Source organism: Cydia pomonella, chromosome 12 (assembly GCF_033807575.1).
Source record: "Cydia pomonella isolate Wapato2018A chromosome 12, ilCydPomo1, whole genome shotgun sequence".
Taxonomy (NCBI): Eukaryota; Metazoa; Arthropoda; class Insecta; order Lepidoptera; family Tortricidae; genus Cydia; species Cydia pomonella.
Window position 1 is genome coordinate 8,678,435 of NC_084714.1, and position 15,881 is coordinate 8,694,315.

General features: G+C 37.4%; 3 protein-coding genes across 7 annotated transcripts; 1 reads left to right on the forward strand and 2 right to left on the reverse strand.

Annotated features, from left to right (window-relative positions):
* The first annotated feature begins 11 nt into the window (after positions 1-11).
* LOC133523428 (uncharacterized) lies at positions 12-11,271 on the forward strand. 2 transcript variants are annotated; one of them, XM_061859001.1, is made up of 10 exons: positions 12-455; positions 1,200-1,372; positions 2,965-3,030; positions 3,232-3,372; positions 5,299-5,562; positions 5,980-6,124; positions 6,659-6,800; positions 7,273-7,471; positions 8,087-8,225; positions 10,055-11,271. In XM_061859001.1, exons 1-10 carry the CDS (start codon positions 204-206, stop codon positions 10,412-10,414), a joined length of 1,881 nt encoding a protein of 626 aa, XP_061714985.1. In that variant the 5' UTR covers positions 12-203; the 3' UTR covers positions 10,415-11,271. The 2 variants fall into 2 exon arrangements, with proteins under 2 accessions (XP_061714985.1, XP_061714986.1); XM_061859002.1 differs by lacking the exon at positions 2,965-3,030.
* Positions 11,272-12,871: 1,600 nt separating this feature from the next.
* On the reverse strand, positions 12,872-15,423 carry LOC133523432 (mpv17-like protein 2). Of its 4 annotated transcripts, none has more exons than XM_061859010.1 (2): positions 15,394-15,423; positions 12,872-13,936 (listed from the first exon to the last, which is right to left on the reverse strand). In XM_061859010.1, the coding sequence occupies exon 2, from the start codon at positions 13,924-13,926 to the stop codon at positions 13,234-13,236; it is 693 nt and encodes a 230-aa protein (XP_061714994.1). In that variant the 5' UTR covers positions 13,927-13,936; positions 15,394-15,423; the 3' UTR covers positions 12,872-13,233. The 4 variants fall into 4 exon arrangements, with proteins under 4 accessions (XP_061714994.1, XP_061714992.1, XP_061714991.1 ...); XM_061859008.1 differs by lacking the exon at positions 15,394-15,423 and adding an exon at positions 14,815-14,956; XM_061859007.1 differs by lacking the exon at positions 15,394-15,423 and adding an exon at positions 14,280-14,434.
* LOC133523433 (mpv17-like protein 2) lies at positions 14,400-15,708 on the reverse strand. The gene is made up of 2 exons (XM_061859011.1): positions 15,231-15,708; positions 14,400-15,082 (listed from the first exon to the last, which is right to left on the reverse strand). The coding sequence occupies exon 2, from the start codon at positions 15,054-15,056 to the stop codon at positions 14,463-14,465; it is 594 nt and encodes a 197-aa protein (XP_061714995.1). The 5' UTR covers positions 15,057-15,082; positions 15,231-15,708; the 3' UTR covers positions 14,400-14,462.
* Between the last annotated feature and the right edge of the window lie 173 nt (positions 15,709-15,881).

Here is a 15,881-nt window from a genome sequence, read left to right on the forward strand (position 1 = left end):
TATAGTCACCCGGGATGACCATCGTATATCTATTTATAGATGTGTAAGTACATAAGTATTTGTACTCAGTGCACTTGGCCGTGGCAGTATCAGCCGTTCACCAATTAACATATCAACAGTAATACTTCTAATCAGGGTTAAATTACCTTCCACTTATTATCTGTAGCATCCATTCTCTCGTGTCATTTTACCGTAAGGCAGCCATGCCTTCAGGAGTAATATTCATTGTTTGCATTCCCTCAAGTAATTACGAACATGTGTTAAGATACGGGAAGCCTAAAAACTTCTCGATCCAGACTCCATCTTCGTTCAAGCCATATCAGCTGGAGGTGGAGCTGAGGAACAAGAAGTCGAGGAGTATACCTGTGCAGCTGACTCAGCAGTATTACAATGAAGCGTATAACGCGACTTTGGATAACATTAAAGAGGAAGATAAGTTTTTCACGTTGGAGAGCGTAAGTATTTTTAGTGGCTTATTTCATTAAACCCTTCGATTGATGTAGTGCTAGGTAGTAATTAGACGATCGATACATACTAAAATTAGTGCATTTTCGAGCTGTAGACCTCGCGAAACCCCATGGCTCTGCCATTTTGAAACATTTCCAAATTCTCAACACTCAGAAAAAATCTATATATTTATCCAACCTCCTCACCAAATTTCAATAGAATCGGTTGAAAAATGCGACCTGTAGACGAGAACATACGAAATAATTATTACCCAAGCTGAAACGGAGACTTTTACTCTCGCTCGGTCAATAATTTGCTGAGATTAAAAGGAGTTTTAAGTTGAAGGTGCCTATAATATGCATGTGTGATGTGATATCAACTAGGACAGACGGTGTAGTGGACTACGGTGACCGCTGATTAACACACAAAACGTACTATTTATATGCCTCCATTTTCTTGACATAAAGTGACATTGGTAAAATTTTACCTACTAATAACTAGATTCGGACTAAGATAACTCTGCATGACAATTGCAACGACAAAGTATGGCAATGTCAAATTTATATGAAAATATTGTTCCATTCGGTGAAAATTTTGCTTAGACGGACTATAGTTTATCCAATGTCATCCACGATGACGCGCAGATTTGACAAATCTAACCTTTAATAACATGATAATAAGAGTCAAGGCACGCGTCTTCGTAAATGACACGATCTATAAAATTGCTCATTACAATTTTATCCGGAGGACAGATATTGGAAGAGCTGCTAAACAAGCTTGAAGTGAGCAAAGTAGTATGGGTCAGCGACAAACCGGGGAACTATTACGAGGTGATATTCCCACTTCCCACTGGAGATGAGTGCGAAACCATGCTGCATTGTTTGACCCAACTGGGCATTGGAGTTCGATGGAAGTCGGTTGTAAGGTAAGACCAATAAGACCATCTATTATTATTTAGTCTGTTTAAAGCCCTTTGCCGACATAAAGCAGACGGAGCGGGTGAGCGGTTTAACAAAAAATAGTATGAGCAACGCTAACTGGCGCGGACGCGTTGGACGTTTTATCCACGATGGTACAGTCGCCATCAGATATATCGGAGCGGCCGAGGCGGTCAAAAATATCTGAACACGCACTCTAAGGCTTTGACAATAGAGGCGTGTTCGGATATTTGTGAGCGCCTTGGTCGCTGGGATATAACTGATGGCGACTGTACCCGCGGGCAACCAACCACACAAAACAACCAAGTACCTACCTATTTAAAATGTACCTATAAAAAATGTATAATTTATTTTGTTTATTGTACATATTGTAAAATGACATGTAAAATACTTAATTTTATGAATAAAGTTCTGAATATGAATCATGCACCCGTTCAAGTAGGCGAAGGGAGCAAAATAATGCCATCACCAGGGGTCGGACAAAAAGTGCGAATGACGTCAAACCACTTATAGGATGATTTCAAATAGTATTTTTGATTTTCATAAACAATTATCACGTATCATTTATCAATCTCTTTATTGACCTCTTTATTAAACGATATCGCCACTTGAAATGAGTAAGTACGTTTTTGACTGACACATTGTCAATCAGATGAACAGTCAGCGTCAAATACTTCGTAGCAGTCAAAGTGGCCAAATAGTTCGGTACACCATACTAAATATATGGTGTACCGAACTATTTGGCTACTTTGACTGCTACGAAGTTTTTGACGCTGACTGAACAATAAATTGACTTCGTTATTGTTTAGCTATTGTATCCTCACGATTATATTTAGCTAAAATTTATATTTACTAATATATAAGAAAACGCTCTAAAATGTCATCTTTACTCGAATATTGTGGCAATTTTCCGTTTTTGGAGGTACGTGACAAACACGTATACTGCTAATCTTACCTACTGTTCCCACTTTTGACTATTTAACCTATTTATCTGAGGATCCCACAGACTTGTTCTAACTAATTTCAAATAATTATACCTTATGGTAACAAGTTTCGTGAAATTTATTTTATTCACTACATCACCCTACCGCCTGTATTATTAATTCCATGGATTTATTTACGATTATTTTGTTACTTCATTAATACTACTTTGTTACTACATGTCACACGGAAGTTTAAATACAAACTCAAACATCATCCTGTGTGCAAGATTAAGTACGTCATTTTTACGTCATCCACACTTTTTGTCCGACCCCTGGCCATCACTATTACTTTGTCCTTGGAATCATTCCTGACAAGTTGCCAGTCCTTCGGCAAATAAATACAGTCAAGTTCTCAGTTCAGTTCTCTTACTACTCCGGTACATCTATACGGCTACCATGAGTTAGCATTTGACATTTACGCTATCGACTGCGTGAACTCGATCGCATTCCCTCTCGATCGCACCAATCCCTTAGTGCGAGCGAGATGGACAGCGAACGAGTTCACACAGTCGCTTGCGTAAACGTCAATGGGCAACTCATGGTAGCCGTACTGATTTTGATATTCGATGATATATTAAAAACATCTTGTCTTCCAGCGTTTTACCATGCAATGTTGTACATTCCGCCGTCGAACATGAAGATTACGACGAAGACACAATAATGTGAGTTTTAGTTAGGTACAACTAAGTAAATAGGATTTTATAAATAAACAATCCCCTGAGACTAAATTAAAGCGAATCTACTTTGCGTTGACACAAAGGTAATAGGTAATTTAAGCTCATTTGACGATAATAGCATTTTACTGTAGTTATTTCAAATATTTCAATAGTTTCTGAAGTAGGTACATTTTATACATTTTGTAGACGAAAATCGGAAGAAGCAAAACGTTGGCGCAGTTTTGTGGAGTCAATTCGGTCAAAGCTCACTGTGAAGCAAGTGGTTGACGGCGTTCGAGGAGGCGGCGAACTATCCTTCGACTACCTCACTCTTATTCTCACTGCTGAGTAAGTGCTTAGTGCTTGCGTGAGGGAATGTGTAGAACGGCATATGGGAAAACATGGGGTTTAAACCCAAAGGTACTAAGATGGATCTATACCATGATGGTAAGACCTATCATTTTGTACGGATGTCTGGCATGGTGGACAAGGACACTAAAGAGCACATGCAGGGAGAACCTTATGAAAATACAGAGAACAGCATGCATGGCTATTACCGGGGCGTTTAGAACAACGCCAACAGCGGCGATGGAGGTACTGCTAGACCTCCCGCCGCTACATCTGGTGATACAATCTGAGGCGCGGAAATCGCTACACAGGCTGGCACTAACAGGCCTATGGAGCGATAGCAAGCCAAAGACTAAACACACAAACATGGAATGTGACAATTTCATGGAAAGGATAACGAATATGGGCTGCGATAAGATGCAACCCAAGTTTGTGTTCCGTAAGAATTTTGAAGTTAAAGTTCCAACAAGGGCTGAATGGACCGAAGGTCTTCAAGCACCAAATTCGGATGAAAACGACATCATATGGTACACAGACGGGTCCAAGACAGTATCTGGTACGGGGGCAGGCATTTATGCAAATGACTTTAGTTGTAGCATAAGCATGGGTAATTACGCTACTGTCTTCCAAGCCGAGACGTACGCTATAATTGCCTGTGTGCATGAGAATATAGTTAGGCAAACCCAAGGGAAGAATATCTATATACTCAGTGACAGTCAGGCTGCACTCAAGGCGCTCAGGGCGCCCAGAGTGGACTCTAGACTGGTGTACAATGGTGTCCAAGCTCTGAATGAGCTTGGAAGACAAAATAGAGTGCAACTGGTATGGATTCCAGGGCACGAGGGATTCATAGGCAATGAAAATGCAGATGAACTCGCCAGAGCCGGATCCGCAAATAACCACATAGGTCCGGAACCATTCGTGGGGCTCTCACAGGGAACCATTATAACGGCTATTAAAGACCACACTAGGACGAGACACCAAAAAGAATGGGACAGTCTGACGGGTCTAAAGCACTCAAAGCTCTTCATACAAGAAGTAGACTCCGGTTGGAGCAAAAAGCTATGGAAACTTAGCAGGAGACAACTCCAAATTATAACAGGGGTGTTTACGGGCCATTATGGGGTCAAAGGGGTTTTGGCCAGGATGGGACACTCTGACAATACCGATTGTCGAATGTGTGGTGAAGAGGAGGAGACAATAACACACCTAATGTGTGAATGTCACGCCCTCGCCAGACAAAGAATGAAAGACTTTGGAGCAGGCTATCTGGAACCAAAGGAATTCAAAAGGCTACCCATAAGCACCATCATCCGACACATGGAAATGGTCAAAAAGGCTCTTGAGTAGCTAATGGGTCTTTCCTTAGGGGGCAACTACACAAAAGATCCCTATGGGTCGAAGTGTATCCAAGGGCCCCCGGTAATTAGAAGATAAGAAGAAGAAGAAGATAAGTGCTTAGCGTACCTAGATTATATTATATACTCGTAGAATAAGAAATAGGTCATAACTCCAACTTATTATTATTACACATGTTAACTATGTAGGGAAGTACTTCTTTATAAATTAAACTTTACAAAATTAAGTATAAGATGAAACTTACCCAGATACTTTCAAATAAGTATTACCATTTTTTCGGTAAGTACTTATACTCATTAGAAAATTCTACTTGCAAATGCTTTCAGTTTTAAATTATGTACCAAACGTCGCAAAAATATGTGACACGCTCTTATGGCTCTACAAGTCTACAGATAAGATCGTGTCAGATATTTTTGCGGCCTTCGTTGTGTAACGTATTATTGCAGGTGACTAGGCCTATAGTTAATATAGTTAATCCGGACAAATTTGCCTACAGAGAATTGCGTACACGAGTATATTATTAACCGTTGACTACGAAGCGCCATGTATTTAGCTTATTGTTCACAGCTCCCTCGCTGCCCTTGGACTGGTAGAAAACAATGCCTCAAACATAGTAGCAGCTATGCTGGTATCACCCCTCATGGGTCCAGTGATGTCCATAACGTTCGGAACGATCATAGCCGACAGAAGCCTCGTCAGAAGCGGCTTTGAAAGTCTTGTTCTGGGAATGTTTTTCTCGCTAGTTTTTGGCTTCATTTTTGGACTTATCTTGGGAACTACAGAAATGCCTTGGGGTTTTGGTGATTGGCCCACTGAAGAGATGAAATCAAGGTAAACTATACCTAGTTAAAAATCCTAATACCTAATTATTGTTACACTCATCAAACGAAACTTATCCAGCGATTTCAATTGCATATCCGGCTCAAAGGACCACATGTTAAGAGTCCAACTAAGGCCGTAGTAGGGTCCGAGCAAGTAATATTTATGAATTAAAATTCATATGAAATGAAAAGAATAATAATTATTGTCTAAGAAGAACATTGACAGTTGTTATAGAAATCAGTAAATTTATGAATGTCTATACAAACCCCATTCTGCAAAACCTATTCCACCAGGCAAACAGCCACTGCACAATCAGTGAGTAGTCCTCACCATGCTTAAAAGTCAAACCAACCAAAACTATAGGTCTCCAATTCTCCATATATGGTTTTTTTTTATAAGTTCCTACACAATTTATACTTGTTTCAGAGGAAATGTACGTGCCCTTTGGATGGGCGTGCTCTGGGCCTTGACGTCAGGCACGGGTGTGGCTTTAGCTTTACTGCAAGGGAGCGCTGGGCCTTTGATCGGTATTGCAATTTCGGCATCATTGCTACCACCGGTTGTAAATTGCGTGAGTGAAACCCATACTTACTTTCTAACTTTATATTAACGTGATTAGGCCTTCAGGTATTCTTGGTGTGAAGAATTCGAGTCTAAATTTAAAGGGCTCGTACGAGGCTCAGCGGTTAAAAAAATTCTGAGGTTTTTAAATCCCGTATCGAGTCCTTTACTGAGTCTTTTTACGCGCAACTTAAAAAGAATCAACCCTTGAAATAAAGACTGTCAACAAATTTATAGATAAAGTATAGAAACATAAGATAAACAACAGTAAAGAAAATAGGTGTTATTTATTTTATGATTTGTGTATCTTACACATCAATTTCACATGAAGACGCATTTTGTATTTTTTTAGAAATAAATAGAGTTACCAATCTGAAAGGGACTCAAGTCTCTACAAAGGACAAGTTATAAAAAGGACTCGAGTCTCAAAGCAGATAACTCAAAGGACTCAAGTCTTAACCAACACTACGGTTAGCGCATCGTAATTGAAAGAGCGTGTACAGACATAGAAAATGAATGTTTTATTGATATACCTCGTTTGTAGGGTCTATATTGGGCCTTGGCTTGCATCTGGCTATTGTACCCAGGAGTTAAGATACCGCATATAAAAGGAGAAGCTTACAGTGGTAATTCATCCTATGAACCCTTATACCACGATTATCTGCCCATAGAATTCGCTGTGAACGGTAAGTGTCTTTTAGCTATGCAAGAAACTTATAGACTATTGGATGTTACATGTAGAAAAGGAAATTGAGCTTGGTTATTAACCCCCTTATTCATAAAACTTAACAAACCTTTGGTCAAATTATGGCTCTTTCGAACAAACACAAATGTCAATAAGACAGATAGGGACAAACGACTATCGATGGCTTATTAGGTTTGATAGACGTTTATGCATAACGCCACTAGTCACACACGCCCATTCCATTTTTTTTACTAGGTACGTTAGTAGCAAAGCCTGCCTGCAAGTCTATCTGCAAAGCCAGAGGTGCCATATGCGCATTACCGACCCTAGAGAAAGAAATGCGCTATTAAGCACCAAGATATTTGCTTCAAAATTATATCTCTAGTTTATTCATTACCTAGCTTCTTGGTGAAATGTCTTAATTAGATTATGGAGTAAGTAATCACGTTAATTTAATTTAATAAATCCCTCAGGCATCGTGAGCTGCTGTCTTACAATAGTCAACGTAATCTGCATATTTATCACGGCCATAATATTCCTGAAAATTAAGGAGGTCGCCGCTCCGTACACCTCGACTCCGGATTTGAGGAGGTTTTGGGAACAAGATATTAGAGTGGCTAGAGAGGCAAACAGGGCTAATTTGCACGAAGCCGAACAAGACGAACGAGCTGAGTAAGAAACGATTTCATTTGTTATTACAATGATTTAAGGATTTTGGATTTAATAAATGGGGAAATTTAACATACTTTACATAAGTCATGTAGAATTTTTATCGATTGCGATAAATATAGGTATGAATTGGGTGTAAATACCCAAATTAATTTTTAACAAGCGTGAGATTTACTTTTTTATATGATACGACCTGCTATTTTGACATTTTACTTCGTTCAGGCAATTGATAAAAAAAATAGCTGTAGAACTAGCTGTAGCTCTGCTCTGTGTGTGTGCTCTGTGAGCTGTACACCTTGCATGTAAATGTAAAATAAATAAAAAATAAGTACCTACTTCTTTGAGTTATTATCACAGCGAACTCATAATAGTCTTAACTGCCTGACTTTCCAAAAACACAAAACTACAGAAAAATTCCATCTAACTATCGAACCTGCTCAAAAAATTTCACGAGAATCGATTGAGAAATGCGACCGGCAGAGGAGAATATCCGGACATACGAAAGCATTTTTGCCCAAGCTGAAACGAAGACTTTCGCAAACGCTCCGACAAAAATAAAACTTAAGTTGTTTCTAGGCTCACTCATCTTAGTTTTTAATTTACATCTGTATCCAACAGATTCATTTTGGATGATCTTAACCAGGGATCTGATGAGGATATCAAAGATAAGTTAGAAGCTGCAGTACAGGAAGCCCTTGATGACGAGACTTACAGGAAAGTGAAGCGGATGAGCTACCAGAGCCACACAGCTGACGAGGTATGTAATGCACCTAATTTTATGGGTACTTCACAATGAAGTAAATAGTGTTTTTTTCCATTCTCCATGATTTTTAGTATATTACTGACACAATGAAAAATTAGGTTTATAGGTTTTTTTGTTTTTCAAAATTTGCAAAACATATTTTGTAAACGCGAAACCACCTATAATTATTATGCTGAAGCGAACGACATCAAATCAAAGGGATTTGTTAAGATTTAGTCACTAACTAAATCCACTAGAAACCGTTTTCTCGGGTTATTCCCAAGTTGTTACCAGTGAGTACAACATGCATGGGGTTATATTACGTTAACTTTTAATCGCTACGCGCCGATATCAATGTTGTATGTTAAAGAAATATTTTTATGTATTATAAGTATTTTATTTTGTTTTATTTGGAATTATTACATTATATTATTATTCCCTTTATTTCATTTTTTCTCTTACATTATATTATACATTATCTCTTACATTATGTTTTTTCCTTTTTGCCATCAACCTCGAGAGCATAAGAGCATTTATCTTATTAATTATAATTGGATTAATTGTAACCTGATCTATGAAACCTGGATCTTTTGTCAAGGGCGCTTACGCCACACTGCGTAGCGCAGCGTTGTATTTGTATAGGAGCATTGTTGATAATGGCGTAAGCGGCATCAACAATAAAATCCCTTTTAATAAATAACGTCACAATCCCACCTTTTCCCAGTAGTTACCACTGGTAACAACTGGGAATAACGCGTTTTCTCCCGAAATGGAATTTCATAGAAAAAAAAACCGGTCAAGTGCGAGTTCGTTTTACTCGCGCACCGAGGATTCCGTACAAGCTTTGAATTATCTCGTAAAGGATAAAGGCTAAAGACTTGTGATCAAAAGTACCTATAGACCTATACTAAGTATAATAGTATTTTCAAAAATTGTTGTTTTATTCGGAAAAGTGTCCATAATGTAATCTCATAGAAATTTCAAGTGTAATAAACACGCGTAAATTTATCTTTACGTGTGTTTATTTCAAGAGGTCTGACCACATTTTCCCTGTAATATTTAATTCCATAATCTTTCTTCGGTAAACTTCGAAGATAGGGGTCGGGGGGGTAGTGGCTGATATTTTTCTCCACGTTTTATTCCTTCATTTTTTTTTCACTATGTAAAACCATTAAAAATACTTTTTGGATTATACAATTTGAGTTCTTTTAAATGATACCCCACTTGACCTAAGCACTAGACTTTGAAAGGCCCTCTCTACATATTGGGAATTTTCTATAGCGAATAAAAAAATAATAAAAATACTTTCATTGTGTCTGGATATATATATATATGGTTAGCGTTGTTCATAACTCTGTATTCCAAATTTCAAATCGATAGCCCACAGGCAGACAGACAGACAGACGGACGGACAGAGTTGCACCATAAGGGTTTCCATTTGTACCTTTTTAGTACGGAACCCTAATTATCATTATTTCGTTAGATTCGAAAAGCTATTCTGCTATTGTTATTATTGTATATTTAAATGTTAATTCCTAAGGGTTAAACGCTAAGAAACAGATTCGACTGTCGAAAACATGAGATCCTACCGACTGCGCCAAATATGTACAGTAAGCTGCAGAGTTGTGTAGTACAGAATAAGAATTATAATTATAGGGTTAAACGCTAAGAAACTGAGATTTGGCTGTCGAAAACATGACAACCTACCGACTGCGCCAATTATGTACAGTAAGCTGCAGTGTTAAGTGACCCACTCCCTGCAAATTTCTAATGAAATTTGTTTGTAGGTACACTGTCGAAGTTCAGAATAAGAATTATAATTATTTCTTTTTTCATATCTATAGGTATTCCGTACAATCGGCATGCAGTCTCGGACCCCAGTCTCCCTACGTTCCAGCCGCCGCTCCAGCATAACATCGCCCCGCGCCAGCGTCAAACATCCCACTAAAAAGGAAGACATCGCCGCACTCGATAAGCTCCTAACTTCTTTACTAGGAACCAAAGACAATAAAACAAGATCATTCCGTTCCCATCGAGGAACCCCACGGTCTAGCCGCATGCCAGTGATTTGTGAAAACAATAGACGATCGGAGTCCTGGCCGGAAAGGATATTTGAGAACTCGGTTGTCAGCAGCGTGTTGAATAATTTGAAATCCAGTCAACGGAATTCGTCGGCTGAAGAACCGTTCTTGACTCCTAATTGAAATAACTGTATTTTTCTTCATCTTCACACGAACACCCGCTTTTCACTCACATATGTATTTGAGCGTGACACACTGGCATCAAAATTACCGTTTTTTTAATATAACGTCGGTGGCAAACAAGCATTCGGCCCGCCTGATAGTAAGCAGGTAAACGTATTAAAGTTACGTAAACTAAATGGTAAGTTATTTGACTTTCTATCTCACTGCGTCCCGCTTGCATGTGGAGCAATAATAAAATCGTATTACTCGCATCTGCAATATAGAGGAGAGTAGGTATTGGTTTGATATCTCGTGTAATATCTATTATATAACTTATATAGGTAGCATATTATCAATTGTTACTTAGATAGAGCAAAGCTTTACAGGTCGTTTCTGGCTCTTAGGGCAAGACAGCACGTGTGCTGTGCTGTGATATTGGGTCAATTCCGTCCAAAGTATTAACCCATTCATTGCCGACGCCTCATATTTTTACTCATCACGCAGTGCCGCCGCCTTCCACGCGACGACGTGAATTCGCGTCCGCGGCATTACGTTAACATTTCATGGACGCGAGTTCGCGTCCGCGGCATTAGGTTAACCTATTTCAAGGGCGCGAATTCGCGTCCGCGGCATTACGTTGTCAAGGACGCAATTTCGCGTTTTCGGCATCGTAAGTGAAATTTTTGCACCTAAAAACAGTTTTTGTCGAAAACGTATTCAGTATAGACGTGACGGCCGTATACTTCAGACGTATATGAGTTTTTAATGGTTTTTAGTAAGATTATAAAAGTTAAAGAAAGTGTTTAAAGCAAGTGTTTAGATAATGGACAAAAATGGTAAGTATTTTGATATTGTTTTATGAAATATTTAGCAGTTCAGTTATTGATAATAGATAGATATAAGTAGGTATATATTATTAGTAATTAGACTAATATCATGTTTTTGCAAATTAGTATCAATATTTAAAAACATCACTGGTTGGAAACCTTTTCTTTATGTATAGTTATTTATTTATAATACGTGCATACATTATAAGTATTATTACGTTATAATTATAACATACACTACACACACATAATCTTGTGCCTTTATGCCCGAATTGCGGTAGGCAGAGTTACAAAATCAATAACAAACTTGAACAATTTCTTGTTAATTTTTTATAACCACATTATGCAGGGTTGCATTTACGACCGTTTGACGGAATATATATATATTTATATATTTTCACAATGATTATTAGTATATAACGTTCGTACGTATATATAGCACATAGAATAGAGTTCTCATTATGCAAATTGGTTTGCTACTTAGTAGAGTTCGTTTATATACCTATGTTACACTTCCAAACACATTTTTTTACTTGTTTCTATTCTATATTCTAATATTTTGCTGATTTTAGATAATGATGTTCGTAAAGCTTTAGACATAGGCAACATGATGGTCGTTATAAAAAAACAAATTGGATATTGTGAACGACACCTTTCCCAAGCGATGATGAAGACAGCATCCCTCAAGAGAAGGATACGACAACACCACACGCAATTAATGAAGAGGCAAGTCAACGCATGTGTTCTTGTCCATGTAGACGGAATGTGATTGCAGTGGCTATAAGGAAGCGTTTGGAAAACATTCCTGGAGAGTACTTACTGGATTGTTTCAAAGAAATAGAAGAGGTATTGAATAAATATGAACGAGATTGACGAAATAAAACTACATATTGATTTGTAATGTAATAGTGTTGTTATATTAAAATTGGTTATGTAAACAATTTAGTTTAATTTTTAACAGATAGATAAAATTTGCATATAGCCTTATAAGTTTTTTTAAATAAGTGTTTTTCTAGCAAAAACTATTTGAATCGAAAAACCGAAGTATAATATTCTCCTTCAAAAAATAAATAAATAGTTGTTTTCTAGTAAAAAAACGAGGCCGCGAAATCGCGACCTCGGAATTACGATCGGACGTGAATTCGCGTCTTCGGCATCCGAGATAAGAATTATGAAAATTACAAATGCACTGAATCTAAAAACCAGCAACAGTATAATATTATCCTTCATAAATAAAGTAACATTTTGGTATCAGCATTTAAGTACAGTTGTTTTCTAGCAAAAAAAAACACAACTCGAGGACGCGAAATCGCGTCCTCGGCATAACGATTACACATAACATGGGACGCGAATTCGCGTCTTCGGCATCCGAGATAAGAATTATGAAAATTACAGATGCACTGAATCCAAAAACCAGTAACAGTATAATATTATCCTTCATAAATAAAGTAACATTTTGGTATCAGCATTTAAGTACAGTTGTTTTCTAGCATAAAAAAACAAATAACTCGAGGACGCGAAATCGCGTCCTCGGCATTACGATTACACATACATAGGACGCGAATTCGCGTCTTCGGCAATGAATGGGTTAAACGTCTTCAGGCGCTCTAGACATTGAAATAAATAAAAGTAGTTGTAAAAAAAAAACAACTTGTGTAACAATATGTATAATTGACATATAATACATACAATAAATAAGGCAAATAAAATTACTACTTACAAACATTGCATGTCATTTAAAACCCTTTTACGCCGAGAACTTTTAAAGTTGTCGTGAGTTGGGATTGAGAAAGCGTATGACAAGGTATGTCACAGGTAACACTCGTTAGTGTTCTGAGAGCTAGTACGAAACCTCACGGCGTCTTTAAGCGTTCTTGATGTTCAAAGTGTTAAATTATAAATAATAGATATGTATTTTGTCATATTTTTTTGTTGATTATCACAGCATCGCTTTTATTACAGGTAACCACGAATGACGCAAGTAGACTTCTTAACGACTGATACTTAAACTGACTAATTACATGAGTATGTAAATTGTACTAGAAAAATGATGATAATCATCAAGATGAATCTGGTTTTTTTTCCATTACTGTCTCGAAACATTTTCTTTGCTTTACTATGTTTAACTTGTGAGGTGTATATGTCATATCCTAATGATATCGTATTGTCGTACAATACTCTGTATCTAGTGGGGAGGAAATAAAAATTAATGATCTGCGCAGGGGGCCATACAATCCACTCTGCTTGATAAAGGGTAACAAATTTACTTTTAACTTCTTCTTTAAAATTTTCTAAAGGGTTCTCCTCAAACAAGGCTAAACTTCCGAAGAAAGTTACTATCATAATAGGTGAAAAAATTAACTGATCAAGTATCAGTTTCTTAACAACCATGTCAACAGTCTTTCCTATGATAAATTTGTCTAAAACTTTGTACCAATGATGACACAAAACACCCACAGCAACTCCTGAACAAGCCATGTGTAAAGTCCGTTTCGCGTCATAGTTTTCTAATTCTTTGCAGTATAGTTCATAGTTCTGTTCTGCAATATCCCCTAATGCTGATAAACTTAAGGAAATTGTAACATTTGTGTAAAATAAATATTTATCACTGAATGCCACTTTCACTCCTCTTCTGAACTTGGTGACCGGACTGTAGCCACGGAAATTCGTCATCAGCCTTCTGAAGCCCATGGTCATTGACTGCATTGTGGATAGTCTGAAAAAACAACACACTCATTCTCATCTTTGAGTTGGGAGCTAAACAAAAAAGAGAGGGTGATAAAAATATTTTTAGAAAGTTAATATCACTCTTTATCACACTTTTTATGCATGACATGGAATGATATAGTACTCTGCATTATCAGAAAGTTGTTTCTCCTTAAGGTTCTGTATAATATTGTCATATCATGATAAGCGCGACCGTAATATGACTACTGATGAGCCTATAATTAAATACAAAAGATTAAGAAACATGGGTATGCCAATGATGAATGAATTGAAATGGGGAAAATGAACTAATTAGGTACTACCAGAGTGAAATAAAAAGATATATACTTAACAAATACTTTTCCTGCATTTCTGAGAAAGACCCATTGCAAAATTCACTCCATCTTTGGTTTTGTGCCACTTTTAAAAACTATGTTCTAACTAACCACAACTACTTGAATAAGGATTGGACATAAAATATCATTCATTTATTAACATTCACTTCATAAAAAATATTCAACATGAGTTAAAGGTTATTATTCCTTATCTCTTTCTTTCTTCAAAGATTTGTCATGCTTAACTTTAGATGTGTAGATATCATAACCAAGTGAGATTGTGTTATCATACAGTACTCTGTACTTGGTTGGTAGAAAATAAAAATTTATAATTTGTGCTGGAGGCCACACCACCCATTCGGCTTTGTAGAGAATCCAGAATTTATCCCTGACTTCATCAGTGAAATTCTCCCAAGGATTCTTCTCAAAAATAGCAACCGTAGCAAAGAATGATAAGATTATAATTGGTGAACAAACAAATTGGTCTAGCATCAATTTTTTAATCACCATACCCAAAGATCTTCCAATAATAATTCTATCAAGTATGTTATACCAGTGATGGCAGATTACACCGGCGGTGGCCCCCGAGAAGCCCATCTGTGCGGTGCGGTGCAAATCGTACCCAGGAATCTTTTTTCTGTAGACTTCATAGCTCTGTTCAAGCATGTCACCCATAGTTGAGATCCCTACTGATATTAAGACATTGGTGTAAAACAGGTTCTTGCGATTGAATGCTGCACTTTTAGCTTGTTTGACGGATTTATATGCGTGTGAAAAGGCCCTTCGAATTGCCATTCATCAGAGCGGTGGCGATCGATTGCCTAGAAAAAATAAGGAAAAAATGTTAATAAGACTATCACTGTTTTACAACAATATCTTAATGTTTGCAAAATGCATACTATGATAATATATTTTTTCGGGATGGTTAAAATAATGCATAAAAGTGAAATTAATAAAAAAAACAATTACGATTTTTAAAGAATCTTCAGTTTCCTGTGCCAGATGCTGGTAAAAATAATGTGCACGGATGACGATAAAACATAAGTTTTTGGCGTGGTTGCAATATTTACTGTTGCATAACAGTAATACTGCGTAGAAATAAAAATTAAAACATATTTAGGAAATTCTTAACCTCACTGGTCACGAGTCTGTCAAAGTGAAAGCTGTCACTGACATATTCAAAATGTTGTCATAGTTACACAGGGCCGTTCCAAAACAAGTTAATTGCACACGGAGCATGTTGCGCAATTAGATGTACAGCCCAGAGGGACTACTGCGCGAGAAGAGGGCATACAGAAGTTCACATATTTCGGGCATCTTTCTCTTTTACTCCAATTAAGGCGTAATTAGAGTAACAGAGGTAGTTGCATAACATGAACTCAAAGTGAGTTTAGAGCCAGACCAAGCTAAGTTTGCAGTGATTTTGATAGCCCACCCGGTACAAGTGTTATAAAACTTCATAATTTCATAGAAGTTTGACTATCTTGGTCTAACCATAACACGTGTTGACTCCCTGTAACACTTACATACGAATTCATAAGTGCGACAGAGAGGCAAAACGTCGAACGTGATATGCGGTAGGCCCTCTAAATGTTAGAAGGTACACGTTGCAATAAACGG

Excerpts from the sequence above, each read along its gene's own strand:
- LOC133523428 (XM_061859001.1), top strand. The coding sequence starts at position 204 with ATGCCTTCAGGAGTAATATTCATTGTTTGCATTCCCTCAAGTAATTAC. Across the intron at positions 1,373-2,964 it reads CGATGGAAGTCGGTTGTAAG|CGTTTTACCATGCAATGTTG; the intron begins GTAAGACCAATA and ends CTTGTCTTCCAG. Across the intron at positions 6,801-7,272 it reads CATAGAATTCGCTGTGAACG|GCATCGTGAGCTGCTGTCTT; the intron begins GTAAGTGTCTTT and ends TAAATCCCTCAG.
- LOC133523433 (XM_061859011.1), bottom strand. The coding sequence starts at position 15,056 with ATGGCAATTCGAAGGGCCTTTTCACACGCATATAAATCCGTCAAACAA.